Genomic DNA, 16546 nt, shown 5'->3' on the forward strand with positions numbered 1-16546 from the left:
TTCAGAAAACATAAATATAAAATGCCAATAATTACTGGAAAAAAACAAATTTAGTACGACCAGCAACTCAAGAAATTAAAACAATATTGAGATGCCCCTCTTAAGTTACATAAAAAGCAAAAGTCTCCCACTCGAGGCTGATAAAATGGGCAGACACCTTAGGTCACTGCAGGTAGCAACTGGTATAACATCTGAAAGGAGTAACATCATCAAGAAACCTTTTCTGACCCTGGCCGGTTGGCTCAGTGGTAGAGCATCAGCCTGGCGTGTGGGAGTCCCGTGTTCGATTCCCAGCCAGGGCACACGAGAAGCGCCCATCTGCTTCTCCACCCCTTCCCCTCTCCTTCCTCTCTGTCTCTCTCTTCCCCTCCCGCAGCTGAGGCTCCACTGGAGCAAAGTTGGCCCAGGTGCTGAGGATGGCTCCATGGCCTCTGCCTCAGGCGCTAGAATGGCTCTGATTGCGGCAGAGCGATGCCCCAGATGGGTAGAGCATCGCCCCCTGGTGGGCATGCCGGGTGGATCCCAGTCGGGCTCATGCGGGAGTCTGTCTGACTGCCTTCCCCGTTTCCAATTTAGGAAAAATACAAAAAAAAAAAAAAAAAAGAAAGAAAGAAACCTTTTCTAACATTCATGCCCTTTGATTGAGTAGTGCACAAATATCTATACATAAATATTTTTTGGTGCAGCATGATTTAAAATGAAAGCAAAAGCAACCCCTGAATACAAGGTGACATATCAAAATATTATGTAGCTAATAATATCCTTATAGGGGATTAAGCAAAAAAAAGAAAGAAAAAGAGAGAGAAAACTCAGGGACAGGGACACAGTGTGGTGACTGCTGGGGGAGGAGGGTGGGCCAGATGGTGGAGGGTACAGGAGGGGCAGACGGCAGTGGAAGGAGACCGGACTTGAAGGGGTAAAGAAACAACACAGTGCACAGTGGAAACCCATATAATTTTGTTAACCAGTGCCACCCAAGAAGTTCAATAAAAAGGGAAAAAAACATTAATAACTTTAATGTAAAAATAGCTTACATGTGCTTAAAGGGTTAAAAATCTGGAAATTATATCTACAAATTTGAAGATGGAAAGGGAATGTGGCAAAAAAATAAGGTAGCTTTCTCTAGAAAATATAACAATGAGTTATTTTAGTCTATTTTTTAAACTCTTCTATAACAGGCATACTTATGTAACCCAAAACCAGTGGCATGTTGGTAAATGTTTAACAACAGGTTAAGAAATCAGAGGGTTGGAAAGGGTTTACTGATTTTCATGGTGTAAATAACCTTACCATGGCTAATTTTAAGATACCAATGGTTTGAGTACTGACATGCAAAATTACTGAAAAGTAGCCATCAGCTCTAGCAAGCCAGTGCCATCTGGCTTCAGCACACCACTAAGTCCAAAAGCATACAGATATATAAATAACGATAATTATTATTTAAATCACAATGTAAAAACAATTATCCATAAAAATAAAATGTCACGTTATAACATAATCTTTTTATAAAAAGCCTTCTTCTCTATCTGAGGGAAGAAAACAAAAGATGAAAAATAACTATAAAGTTATTGCAGCATGAGTTCATAGGTATTTGTAGGAATACCAAAATGTTACATATAGTCAACTGTAACTATACTAAAGGGAGGGGGGGAAGCAGGCAATCCCTAATAGTGTTTATTGGGTAACTTGTTCATTTACTTATCCACCAGCTCACCCAAAAAGTATTTGCTGAGTATCTATTATGCCTGCTATTCCAGGCTCTTGGGATATAGCTGTGAATAAAGTCCATGCCCTCATGGACCTTACACTCTATTCTAATACAGGTATTCCAAAACCTTTTCCTGATACATAATCGGTTTTGAATTTTCCTAAAACCATATTAAAAAAAGTAAAGTTAATATGAATGAAAAGCAGGGTACTGCATACCATCTGTCAGTTTTTAAAGACAAGAGAGACACAGGGAAAGAAAAGTTTGTTTTTAGGGGAAAAAAACAGTGAAAAAGAAGTGAAAAATGGAAAGCATGGCCCACCACCTCCGTGCAGGCAAGCACCCCCGCTGGCCGATGCAGCATTCCAACTATACGAAGCCACGTGACACGGTTTTACATCCGCTTTATGGTCCAGTCAGGTTCCTGCCCATAAGATTAGCCAATAGTTTGGGATTAACAGGTAAGGGACCACCACCTTAATATAATCTCTTACTTTTGCAGGAGAACGTTGTTTCCGTTTCTTCTTTTTCTGTAAGTCTACTGGCTCTCTGATTTGTTTTTTGTCTCTCATCAGTTGCTCAGACACATCAGTAAAAGTAATTTCTTGCTTTACACTTATCTGTTAAAAAAAAAGCCAATTTTAGAAATAAACAAAATCCACTGTGACAAAAAGCCATTGCATATTTATTTACTCCTTTGCTAATCCTATGTATAGGTGGCTCCCATGATAATCTATGTGTGTGCAAGTAAATAGCGCGTTAAGAATTCATTAGTAGGCAATTGAAAAATAAGATTCCAGAGTACAAAAACTGAGGGATAAACTAAGATTTTACAAACATCTATCTGGGAAAGAAAAGATTAAAGAAGCCCTGGGAAAGATGACTATGAGGCCTACCAAAATAAAGTAGAAGGCGACAGTAACATCAATTTCACTCCCACATTTAAGGAAAGTGATGCTGGAGTTAAAAGCACAAAGAAAGGTTATATTCCAAAAATCAATAAAATCTTGGGAGGATAAAAAGTGTACTTAGACTTCAGGATAAGCTTTCTCTCAATTTACAAAATATCAGGAAAACAACACAAAATTATACAAGGTCATCACATCAAAAGAAAGGCAAAATAAAGTATGAAAACTTAATTATCTTTAAGCACAACACTTTTGACAATATTTTAGCCAGTATTTTCCTGGCTTCTACAACAAACCATCACCAAATATGTTCATGGAATTGCATATGGCTCTAGGTTGCCCACTATGTATGTCACAAGACAATGTTGACTACACAATATAGAAATACCATAAGAAACATTAAGATGTCAACAATATGACCTATCTTCAAACCTCAGTTCTCACAGATACGAAGAATTGTTTGTCCTAAAAAGAATACACCAGGGTTCTAAGGTCACTAAAGTAGAGTAATTCTCATAAGGAACTGATGGCGCTCAGTCACCCAACCCTCACTGCTATATTTTCCATCTATCTTTAAAATGAAAACATAAGAATCTTAAAACTAAGAAAATTTTACTCAACAAGCTATAAAATTAAAAATACTTGACCCTTGTACCATGTGAGGACACAATAAGATGTCTGCAACCTAAAGAAGGTCCTCACCCTACCAAGCTGACACCCTGATCCCGGACTTCCGACTTCCAGCTTCCAGAACTCTGAGAAAGAAACTTATGTAGCTCTTAAGCTTGAAAAGAATCGATAATAATCCAGGAAGTAAAATGTACTAATGACCATATTTTAAAAATACATACTAGAACAAGACACAAAAGATTATAAACATCTTACAGATTTATAGAGTAAAGTTTGAAGACAGCTGTAGAAGAGGTTCATGAGAAAATACAATACAGTGTGTCCGTAAAGTCATGGTGCACTTTTGACCGGTCACAGGAAAGCAACAAAAGACAATAGAAATGTGAAATCTGCACCAAATAAAAGGAAAACCCTCCCAGTTTCTGTAGGATGATGTGGCAGCATGTGCGCATGCGCAGATGATGACGTAACACCGTGTATACAGCAGAGCAGCCCATGGCCATGCCAGTCGAGATGTGGACGGTACAGAGGAAAGTTCAGTGTGTTCTGTGGCTCACTAAATTTGAATCTGTGACCAAAGTGCAACATGAATATCGGTGCGTTTGTAACGAAGTGCCACCACATAGGAATAACATTACTCGGTGGGATAAGCAGTTGAAGGAAACCAGCAGTTTGGTGGAGAAACCCGTTCTGGTAGGTCATCAATCAGTGACGAGTCTGTAGAGGCTATACTAGGTAGGGATAGCTACCTAAGGAGCCCTAAAAAATCTGCATAAGCCCACATCAAACTGCACTGAATAGGTATGAAACTGGGAGAGTTTTCCTTTTATTTGGTGCAGATTTCACATTTCTATCGTCTTTTGTTGCTTTCCTGTGACCAGTCAAAAGTGCACCATGACTTTATGGACACACTGTATAAGCCAGGGATTTCAGACTAACAAAAAAAAAGGAAATGAAAGTTCTCATAAATTCCTGAAATGTATGCAGTATGATAATCACAAATCAAGCAGAATCTTGGCACAAAAACATGATGTAAATGATTATTCAGCTAACAATTCCATCAGGTTATAGCACACTCCTTGTGACCATTCTTTACAACCTCTTTTAGTATTATTATTTGGTAACATGTAGACACTTTACCATCTGAAGTGACAGTAACTTTTTTTCCTGCTCTTTTTTTTTAGGTGAGAGGAGGAAAGATAACAAGGCAGACTCCCCCATACAGCCCAACTGGGATCCACCAGCAACCCTGTCTGGGGCATATGCTAGAGTACCGAACTATTTATAGCGCCTGAGGCCAACAGAACTACTCTCAGCACCGGGAGCCAATCGAGCTGTGGGAGGGGAAGAGGGAGAGAAGCAGACAGTTGCTTCTCCTGTGTGCCCTGAACCAGAAACTGAACCCAGGACATCCATATGCTGGTCCAATGCTCTATCCACTGAGCAACCAGCCAGGGCCAGTGAAGGTAACTAAAAGTGACATACTTGGGCTGGGCATGAGATAAGAATAAATGGTAACAGACCATCTAAGCATCTATTGAACTGCACAGTCCTATTTTGCAGTGGCACTAAAGTAGTTCCAACATTTCTGTCAGCTTACAGATTGCAAAGAAACCATGAAAATACAGCATGTGGCAGCAGGGAAAGGTGAACTCTTTTTAGTAAAAGTGTCAAGTGCAGTAAAAGACAAATGCACAAACAAGTTTTGCAATTAGCAATTATTCGCAAATCAAGGAAAAGCCTTTATACGCAGTGAAAAAGATTATACATGTATCTGAACCATTTAGTTACTTCCACATATAAGGAATGAATTCATATTAGGACTTGCATTTTCAAATATAAGGCACATTTTTAACATTATAAAAGCATAGACCCAATCCTACAAATATCAATGGATCAAAGTATTACAAATGTTAATAGGCAAATAGCAAGAAACATTAGAATGCTCCAGTAGGCTTCTCACTCATAACTGAAATACAGTATGTACTGTAATCTCCTCTATATATGGCCTTACCAACCACACACTAAAGTACATGGTCCAGCCTAAAGTGCTTAGAAAAGATGTTAGTAAATCCATAAATATAAATGGATGAGTGTAATAAGACAGCTGGAAACTTAACCCTTCTTTGGCCCATAGAAGACTACAATTATCTAAAACAAAACAAAATGCCCTGGCTGGACAGCTCAGTTGTTAAGAGCATCGTCCCAAAGCAAAGGTTGACAGTTCAATCCCTGCTCAGGGCACATACAGAAACAGACTGATGTTCCCGTCTCTCTCGTTCTCTCCATTCCTCTCTCTAAAATCAGTAAATATTTAAAAAAAAATAAAAATATTTTTAAAACATGAAAAAATAAGCCTAACAAAAAAGACAATAATTCATCCATAAGTTATCTACTCTTTCCTTGATAACTGTCTTTAAAAGAAATCAAGTTCTCGGTGTTTTCACTTAAATAAGATATAATTAATCAAAGCAAACATCTACAGATGTGTGACATTTGAAAAGATCAGTTTGCTGGATTTTTGAAACATTTACTAAAGCATCATGAAAACCAATAAACTAGGAAGTATGTTAAATTTAAAAAAAATAAAATAAAATCTCTAGTTTCTTCCCTGTCACTAAAGTTTTACTCTTTTACCTAGTCCCCTGTGAAACCTAATACCTACATTTGAGAGGTAAATTTCAATGCTGTTCTCACTACCAAACCAGAAATACCATTAAACACTGAAAATCACCCTTCCCATCCAGACATTTCTCCACCTAAAACTCTAAGATTCATCCACCGATTGAAGCTCCCTCCAGGTCTCCAACTTTGAGACTTAAGGAAGCTGTCAGGCATGACTCCCATATGTCATATGTACCCTGTACACTCATCTAATTTCTTCCCCAGCATCCTTAGAAGACATAGGCCTATAGTGACAATGTTTCCTCAGCCCTTACCACAATCAAAGCTGGTTCGTTCATGCTAGTTCTAAAATATATCTCAATTATTCTGATGTTTTTCTCATTTTTAATCCTTCTATTTTCCCAACCTTAAACATAAAGGGGTCTCTCTATAGGAAAAACTGCTTCCCTTGATGCTAATTACCAGTAACTCAAGCCCAGAATGCAAAATAATTCTTTCTTTTCCAAGACTTATTTCATTATTTTTTGCCCAATTAAAAAAAAAAAAAAAAGATGCTGGGTTGGGGGGCTGGGTAAAAAAGGTGAAAGGATTAAGTAAAAACAATCAAACAAAAAACTCACAGACACAGACAACAGTGTCATGATTACTAGAGGGAAAGGAAGATGGGGAAGGCAGAAGAGGGTAAAGGGGAGACATATAGTGACAAAAGAAGATGACTTTGCATAGTGAACACACAATACAATACGCAGATGACATGCTATAGAACTGTACACTTGAAACCTATATAATTTTATTAACCAATGTTATCCCAATAAATTCAATAAAAAACTATCCTACTTTTATATTTAACTAACTCATGTGTCTATATATTACCCTTGATATCTAAAAATAAGATATTCTTTTTTGGTATTTCTCATAATAGCTTTCACACACTCTTTCAAGAGCTATTAAATGACTATGTGCTACATTCAGTCTAAAATAATACAGCAATAGCTTTAAATTTACCAAGATTCTAATTCTAAAAACAAGACAAAAAGCCTACTGAATGGGAGAAGATATTCACCAATGAAACATCCAATAAGGGCTAATATAACTCAACACTGCCCCCCAACAAAAAAAATCAAAAAGTGGGCAAAAGACCTGAATATATACTTCTCAAAAGAGAACATACAGATGACCAATAGACATATGAAAAGATACTCAATGTCACTAATCATCAGAGAAATGCAAATTAAAACCACAATGAGATAACACTTCACACCTGTCAGAATAGTTATCAATAAATCAACAAACAAGTATTGGCAAGGATGTGGAGAAACAGGAACCCTGATATACTGTTAATGGGAATGTAGATTGAAGCAGCCACTATAAAATACAGTACGGAGGGTCTTCAAATAATTAAAAATGGAACTGCTTTTGGATCCAGCCATTTCACTTCTGAGTATTTAGCCAAAGAAATCCAAAACACGAATTCAAAATAATATATGCACCCCTGTGTTCACTGCAGTGTTATTTACAATAGCCAAGATATGAAAAACCCTAGTACCCACCAGTAAACAAGTGGATAAAAAAGCTGTGATACATTTATATAATGGAACATTACTTGACCATAAAAAAGAATCTTACCATTTGCAACAGCATGGATAATAGAACTGTAGAATATTATGCTAAGTGAAATAAGCCAGTCAGAGAAAAACAAATACCATATGATTTCACTTATATGTGGAATCTGAAGAACAATATAAATCAACAAATAAAACAGAAACAGACTCAAAGATACAGAGAAAAGACTGATGGTTGCCAGGGGGGAGAGGGAATGGAGGACTGAGTAAAGAAAGTAATGAGAATAAGTTAAGACTGGTAGTTAGAAAACAATCAATGGATATGTAAAGTACAGCATAGGGAATATAGTCAATAACATCGTAATAGTCATATATGATGCCACGCAGGTACTTGAAATACTGGGGGATCATTTGTAAAGTAGAGGATTGTTTAATCATCACACTGTATAACTGAAACTAATACAAAATGATATAGAATGTAAACTGAAATTGAAACATAAAAATTTAAATAAATAAAGGGTCTCTTTTTCAAAGGTTTAAGATGTAGATGGAAAATTCTGATGCATTACAAAAAAAAAAAACCCCAATTCAAGACAGCACATGGGCTCAACCTAAATTAATGGAACAGGAAATAAGGGATGTATGAAAGTGAGAAATTAATGAGATCTGACATAAATGCAAAAGGCTTCAAGGATGAAGCACGAGACCTAGGCAGAACTGCAAGTTTATCATATATGGCCATCATTTATTTTTTTTCTTCCAAATCTGCTACTCAACTTCTTTCTTCTGGACTCAATAATGTTAATAAGTGATACAACAAATGTAAATGTACCTAAAATAATATTGCCAGATTCAGTATGCAATGAATATTTGATTTGGTTTGCAAATTTTGGTCTACCAAAAATAAGGTGACACTTTAGATGAATCATTCTGAATTCGTCCTTCTCTTCACTCTCAATAGCCTACATCGTATCTAGCAGCATCCAATGCATTTCAACTCACCTTATCAACCCTGCTGCTTTTGGGCATCCTTTCCCCAAAAGTGTTCTTCCACAAATAAATTACTACAACACTGTTTTCTTGTCATTTCCCAAATGAGGGATCAAAAACAGCTCCTTGTTGCCCAAGGTATCAGTTATATTCTCCCCAGCTCAGCCTGCGAGATTCTTTATGACAGGGGTCCCCAAACTTTTTACACAGGGGGCCAGTTCACTGTCCCTCAGACTGTTGGAGGGCCGGACTATAAAAAAAACCTATGAACAAATCCCTATGCACACTGCACATATCTTATTTTAAAGTAAAAAAAAAAAAAAAAAAAAAACAACAAAACGGGAACAAATACAATATTTAAAATAAAGAACAAGTATATTTCAATCAACAAACTGACCAGTATTTCAATGGGAACTATGCTCTTCTCACTGACCACCAATGAAAGAGGTGCCCCTTCCTGAAGTGCGGCAGGGGCCGGATAAATGGCCTCAGGGGGCCGCATGTGGCCCGCGGGCCTTAGTTTGGGGACCCCTGCTTTATGATATACTTTACAGAAAAGAGCTAGGTCACTTGACAGAAGCAGTCCTTAACCAGCTCCTCTCCATCTCGGCAACCACATGTTCCTTTCAATTTGCAACTTTAATTTTTGGTATTCTGATTCATTTTCCCATCCCTGTTTGAGTAAAAAGATGGTATCTTTGTGCTTTCATCTTTACTCCGTGCTATGATTCCATTCCTACCAATCTCCAAGACTCTACTGCCTCACTGCCTCTCTAAAACAATCTCTTACTCCATCAGCTACTTCTCTGCCTAAAACCACACTTAAATTAAATTTCCCCTATAAAATAAATTCTCACGATCCCAAATTCTTCCAACAACTTCTTTCTTCTACTGGCCAGATTTTTGAAAGAATAATCTATAGTAAGCATATAGGCAAAAATTTACCTCCAAATTTAGAGAAACAGTTATTCTGAGAGTAAAAGTAGTGCAAAGACCATAAAAACAATGTGTTTAACTATCACTAGAAGAAATTTGTTCCAAAATATTGCCTAGGAAAAAAGATGAATCAAGATGACCACAAGCATTACAGTGTTAAAACGTAAAAAGAGCCTGACCCATTGGTGGTGCAGTTGATAAAGCATCAACCAGGGACTTCGACCAGGGACGTTGAGAAGCCAGGTTCGAAACCCAGAGGTCGCTAGCTTGAATGTGGGGTTGCCGGCTTGAACGTGGGATCATAGACATAACCCCATGGTCACTGGCTTGAGCCCAAGGTCACTGGCTTAAGCAAGGGATTACTGGTTCAGCTGGGGATCCCCAAAGTATGAGAAAGCAATCAATGAACAACTAAGATGCTGCAAGTATGACTTGATTCTTCTTATCTCTCTCCCTTTCTGTCTGTTGTCTGTCCCTGTCTGTCCCTCTCACTTAAAAAAAAGAAAAAAGAAAGATATAACACAAGTAACTGTACTACAAACATACTGTCTAAAGAAAGAATGTTAACAATATATGGGAGTATTTATGGAGTCCAGAACAAGAGAATTTTAAAGTCCAAGCGTATAGAAGTGTGTGTGTGTACATTTTTCCAGAATAGTTTGGCAAGAACAGTTAGATGTAATCAGTCAAGAGGAAGATTTCCAACATAAAGCACATCGAGCCACAGAATAGGGCAGGGAGGAGAAGCAGCACACTGATGGACAGGCCTTTGTGTGAATCATGAATCCCTTCCGTCTAACCTATGAATGCATTCAAAATTTTGAAAGGAGCTGCATTTGTCTGTGTTTGAGAAAGTCCACAGTTATATCTCAATATCAAAAAGATACAGAGATCTACAGTTCACAACAAACATTCTAGTCTGCTGACCTATGATATTTCTTGCTATAAATTTGCATTTGGCTTGCTATATCAGAATCTTATACTTTAGAAAACAGTAAGATGAAGTAAACAATGTGATCAATTTATCTTACCTAAAACAGTGCTACCAACTCAAATCCCACCCATCCTCCTTGGAAATTCTATACTTTTTGTGTGTGTGTGTGTGTGTGTGTGTGTGTGAGAGAGAGAGAGAGAGAGAGAGAGAAATGGAGGGGGAGGGGAAACAGACAGGAAGGGAGAGAGATGAGAAGCATCAATTCATAATTGCAGCACCTTAGTTGTTCATTGATTGCTTTCTCACATGTGCCTTGACTGGGGTGGGGGGCTCCAGTTGAGCCAGTGACCCCCTGCTCAAGCCAGCGACCATGGGGTATGTCTATGATCCCACGCTCAAGCCAGCGACCTCAGGGTTTCAAACCTGGGTCCCTTGTGTCCCAAGCCAACATTCCATCCACTGAGCCACCGCCTGGTCAGGCAGGAAAAGAATATAATTTTTAAAATAACAAAGTGAACAAAACACCAGCAGTGTTTACGAGAAGCATAAGACATGAGTTTCAATCCCACCTCTTCCAATTACTACCCGGGTGAACCTGGCTTTCAGTATTAGTATGGTAAAACAAGAAAAGCATTGGTTAGAGTTAAAAGAAACACAATTCCTTAGATACATAAAGGGTTACCAATTTCTACAAAACATCACTTAAACATTCTATTATCTAAACTCAATATTGCTAAAAATAATCTTTCACATTAGAATCTTCATCTAAATTCCCTGCCTTTCAATATGCTATATTATCCCAGTCTTCTGTCTAAAGACTTAAAATTTTCACACCAACTCATTTGGTTTTTCTCAACATAATATACAAATCTAGAAATTATATTTTACTTTTCCTACTCTACACATCATTTATAATATATTAAGTTGGGACTTTCATAGTCTATCAAAGGGAGATCTGGTTAACTTTTGTAGGCTAAAAATTGGCTAGTATATACACAGAGTCTTAAAAAATCTATACTGAAGAAATAATCACATGACAACAATATCTACATCACATCATAATATTTTATGATAGTAAAGTGTAGTCAAATATGTCTAGTATTCAATAATAAACAGTTAGAAATTATAATATAGTATAGCTATGACATTATACAGTTAGAAATCTTCTGAATAATATTAATGACAGTAAAATGCTCATACTTCAAGGTTAAGCGATAAACATAAGTATGTAAAAATACTTTTATAATTTTATACAAACATATAAATTCATGTCTGCAGGAAATGTTATAGAAATATATAAATACATACACAAAAAAATAAAAAGGAAACACTAAAATGCTAACATTCAAATATTAATTATCCTACAGCAGTAAAATCACAGCAATTTTTATCTTCTCTCTTAATTTGTTTTAAATTTTTTTACATGTTCTCAAACAAGTATGTGTTACTTCATTATCTAAAAAAAAAGTTATTAAGTCCACTCTCAACATAAATTCCTAGCAATAATCAAAGAAAAATCTATTTATCAGAACTGAAACATTAAGCCAACAAAGTAAAACTAAAAACACTTTGCCTGACGGGTGGTGGCGCAGTGAAGAGAAGCATCAACCCAGAATGCTGAGGTCCCCAGTTCAAAATCCTGAGGTCACCAGCCTGAACACTGATCATGGACATGATCCCAGGGTCACTGGCTTGAGCAAGGGCTCACTGGCTCAGCTTGAGCTGCCCCACCCCCATCAAGCACGAATGAGAAGCAAGCAATGAACAACTAAAGTAAAGCAACTACAAGTTGATGCTTCTCATTTCTTTCCTTACTCTCTCTCTCTGCCTCTCTCTCTCCCTCAAAATCAATAAAAAAATCAAAATAAAACTGGAAAATTTTCTATAGATAAGTAGGAAAAAAACATCAAATAAGCCTTGATCCCTATTTCACATCAGCAAAAATCAATTCCAAATAGACTGTTCACCTAAATGGGAGAAGAAAACATAAAAACTGCTAGAAGGTAACAGAGGAAAATACCTTCATGACCTAGGGGTAGGAAGAGAATTCTTAAACAAGATACACAGAACACCAACCAAAATAAAAAGATATATAAATTAAACTTTATTAACATTAACTTCAGTTTACGGAAAGAGTTAAAAGGCAAATCAGAGTAGAAAAGATAAATGTGATATATATATCTACATATATATATATAGGTAGATATATATAGGCAGATGTACACTGCTCACAAAAATTAGGGGATCAGGGAACAAGAAGATTAATTATTCCAGTACGTTCAGCCTTTTGTACAGTGCATTTTCACCAATGAAATAAAAGTTGGTTTTGCATCTCATTTGCATAATCAAACAACTTTCTTTGACCTGTCATTTGCTTTTCTGATGTTCTTGTTTAATAAAAAAAATCAAATGCTTTTTTTGAATCACTTCATATTCATTCTGAAATATCCCCTAATTTTTGTGAGCAGTATATATAGAACTTCTACAAAGAACTGCTACAAATCTGTAAGAGAAAAAATCTAATGGAAAAATAAGCAAAAGGTAAGTTTGCACCTTATAAAAAATACCCAAATTGCCAGTAAACATGAAAAGGTATTCAATTTCATTAGTTATCAGTGAAATGCAACCCAAAAATCACATTGCAATACTACTACCAAACCAAAATGGCTAAAATTAAAAGGACTGACTATACCAAATATCAAAAATATGGAGCAGTTAATTTGGCCAAACCACTTAGAAAAACTTTTGCCAATATCTACTACAGCTGAACATATGCATACACAGCAAATTCAATCCTAAGTATATAACCAACAGAAATGAGTACATACATGCACCAAGACACATCCAAGAATATTCACAGCAGCACTTTTCATAACAGCCAACATCTTGAAACAATCTAAATGTCTATACTAGAATGAATAAATCTTGATATTTATACAACTGACAATTATACAGAAAATAGAATGAACTGCTACATGCAATAACAGATATATCTCATAAACAATGTAAAACAAAGAAATCGGACACTAGAGTAGATAGTGAATTATTCTACTTACACTGAATTCAAAATCAGGGAAAACTAATAACAGAACAAGACAAAAGCATTAGCCAGTGGTTATCTCTCTTTAGGAATTAAAGGAGGGTTGTGACTAAGAGGAAGAGAAGACGGAGAAGGCCTCTGGAATGCTGATAATGTTCTGCATCTTAATCTGGGTAGTGGTTACACAAGTATGTTCACTTTTAAGAAAATTTCTCAAAAACTGTGTACTTTTCTGTATGAATGTTATATTTCAATTAAAAGATATCTAAAGCAGCGATTTTCAGCCTTTTTCATTTCATGCAACACTAATTACTAATATTTTGCAACACACCAAAAAATATTTTTTGCCAACCTGACAACAAAAATAGGTGTAATTTTAATTCATTCACACCAGACAATTATTGTATTATTATGCTGGCTATTTTTTCATTTGATAATCTAAGGCAGGGGTCTCAAACTCAACTCAGCATGTGGGCCGCAGATCAAGATCACAGCCATTTGGCGGGCCGCACTAGGTCTACAAAAGGCAACTGTTACGCAACACTTTTCTCACTGCAGTTGAAAACAAAAAAAAAATCAGTACAACAAGCACAATCGTACATGCAGTTTACTCAGTGTCACAAAACGACCAGAAACTGTAGTTCGCATCACAACTGCTGTTAACTAAGCTAATATCTAGCTAGGATGCTAGAGAAATGAAAAATACAAGTAGGCCCCTAGGCTTACTTAATTTTATCCAAAATATTTTGAACTTCGTGGATTAGTCTGCGGGCCGCACAAAATTGTTCGGCAGGCCGCGAGTTTGAGACCCCTGATCTAAAGGGAAAGAGGTCAGTGACAATCTAAAATAGTCAGGCATTGCATGTTTTAAAAAGTCTTGCAGCGGATGATAGGATGGGATAAACCTGAAGGGAAGAGGGGAGGGCACTATGGGGAGGAGGACAAAGGAGATGTTGAGGGGAACACGGGGGGGGGGGGGATGCATTCGGGGCAACACTAGAATCTAAGTAAACACAATAAATTAAAACCAATAAAAAAAAGTCTTGCAGCACACCAGTTGAAAATCGCTGACCAAGAGAAAGAGGTTACATGAATGTGCTTGTAAATAAAGAGATCTATATCTATGTATACACAAGCACAATCCTTTCACCATTATTTCACTCAAATCTAGTAACAAAATATCCATCAACGAAAGAGTGGTTAAATAACATGAGACACGCCACTTAGCCATTAAAATAAATAAGCCAGTTTATATGCAGTAACATGGAAATTTCTGTTACTGAATAATGTAAATTCCAAAAGCATACAAATAGCACTACATAATTTAGTAAAACAAAATGTTATTTTCATAACATATATTAATACACAGAAATACACATACTCTGAGTGTTTGTTTATAAATTAAAATTTTCAGAAGAGTATAAACAATTATCACTTTGGAATTACAGTAAACAAGTGTTGGAAACAAGGAACTTTGACTATGTTTTCTTCTATACTATTTTTTACAATCATGAAAAAACCAAACTAGACATCTCCGAGACTGAGCTAGCTAGGCCGATCTTATCATAGCCTTGTCCCTACTGGTTTCCATTTGAGCACTACTCACTTAATAAGACAGTATAACTCTAATTCAGTATGACTGTCTCACAATTCCTGATCAGTTAATCAGACATCAAAGATCAGACAGAACTGTATCAAAAGTGTTAGGAAACTGGCTGTTATTGGTCTGTTATTTCTAAAAAGAAATCTTCCATTAACAATTTATGTCTTGCCTGATCAGGTGGTAGCGCAGTGGATACAGCGTCAGACTGGGATGCAGAGGACCCAGGTTCGAGACCCCGAGGTCACTAGCTTGAGTGCGAGCTCATCTGATTTGAGCAAAGCTCACCAGCTTGGACCCAAGAGAGCTGGCTCGAGTAAGGGGTTACTTGGTCTGCTGTAGCCCCACGGTCAAGGCACATATGAGAAAGCAATCAATGACAACTAAGGTGTCACAACAAAAAACTAATGATTGATGCTTCTCATCTCTCTCCATTCCTGTCTGTCTGTCCTTATCTATCCCTCTCTCTGACTCTCTGTCTCTGTAAAAAAAAAACACAAAAATTATGTCCACCTAAGGAAAAAAGTATAAAATAAATTGAGTTAAACTACTTTAAGAGATTGGGAGGATACCGAACAACAGACTGTTTTGGTTTAGCTTCCTAAAACAATCTGCTAGAAGAGATACCTTGATTAACCTCCTCGCCAGGTCAGTTTAAATTAATAATAATAAGGACTAACATGACTCTCACCAGGAAAAACTATAAAGCAAAATTAGTCCATGTTTTCTGTCCAAATATTAATTCCAATCAAATAGGGCCACTTTCTAAGAGCCATATAGCATATACTCATATAGTAAGTAAAATATTGTTTAAAAAAAAATTGGGAGTTGATATAAATTTCCATTTATTCACCTTAAAATGAGCTCACTTGATAAATCTGTTTCTGAAAATGATACCAAAAGAGTATGCTGTAGTATAAAATATCTGAAAGGTGCAGGGGGGGATGGTAGTAGCACTTCTTAAACATACAGCCCCAATAAAATCCAGGAGCAATCACTTCAAAAGACAAGAACTGAGCAGGTTATGAATATAACATAACTACTTCTGAATTCTTCAAATGAACTTTAACAGTAATGCAGTAAGAACTGGCTGCAGTTAATAAAAGACTTTTCTTTGTTTTTTTAAAAAAAGTATTGATATATAATGAAACTGACCAGGCAGTGGCACAGTGGATAAGAGTTTCGGATTAGAACACTGAGGACCCAGGTTAGAAAAGCCGAGGTCACTGGCTTGAGCGCGTGCTTACCAGCTTGAGTGCAGGGTCACTGGCTTGAGCATGGGATCACAGATATGACCCCATGGTCGCTGGCTTGAGCAAGGGGTCACTTGCTCTTCTGTAACCCCCTGCCCCCGGTCAAAGCACATATGAGAAAGCAAATAATGAACAACTAAGGTGCCACAACAAAGAATTGATGCTTCTCATCTCTCTCCCTTCCTGTCTGTCCCTATCTGTCCCTCTCTCTGTCTCTGCCAGTGTGTGTATATGTGTGTGTGTGTGTGTGTGTGTGTGTGTGTGTGTGTGTGTGTGTGTGTGTATATATATATATATATATATAATGTAATGGAGATAACAAGTAGGGAGTTGGCCAAAAAGAGGAAAAAATATGTCCTT

General features: G+C 36.9%; 1 protein-coding gene across 3 annotated transcripts in view; it reads right to left on the reverse strand.

The window, feature by feature from the left end:
* The window catches only part of ZNF148 (zinc finger protein 148), a 130391-nt gene that overhangs the window by 40988 nt on the left and 72857 nt on the right, over positions 1–16546 (reverse strand). For all 3 annotated transcript variants that reach the window (XM_066347935.1, XM_066347934.1, XM_066347936.1), the window contains exon 5: positions 2203–2328. In XM_066347935.1, coding sequence (XP_066204032.1) covers positions 2203–2328 — 126 coding nt within the window. The remainder of the gene's footprint in view (positions 1–2202; positions 2329–16546) is intronic.

The sequence above is a fragment of the Saccopteryx leptura genome, chromosome 8 (genome assembly GCF_036850995.1).
Source record: "Saccopteryx leptura isolate mSacLep1 chromosome 8, mSacLep1_pri_phased_curated, whole genome shotgun sequence".
NCBI classification, from domain to species: Eukaryota; Metazoa; Chordata; class Mammalia; order Chiroptera; family Emballonuridae; genus Saccopteryx; species Saccopteryx leptura.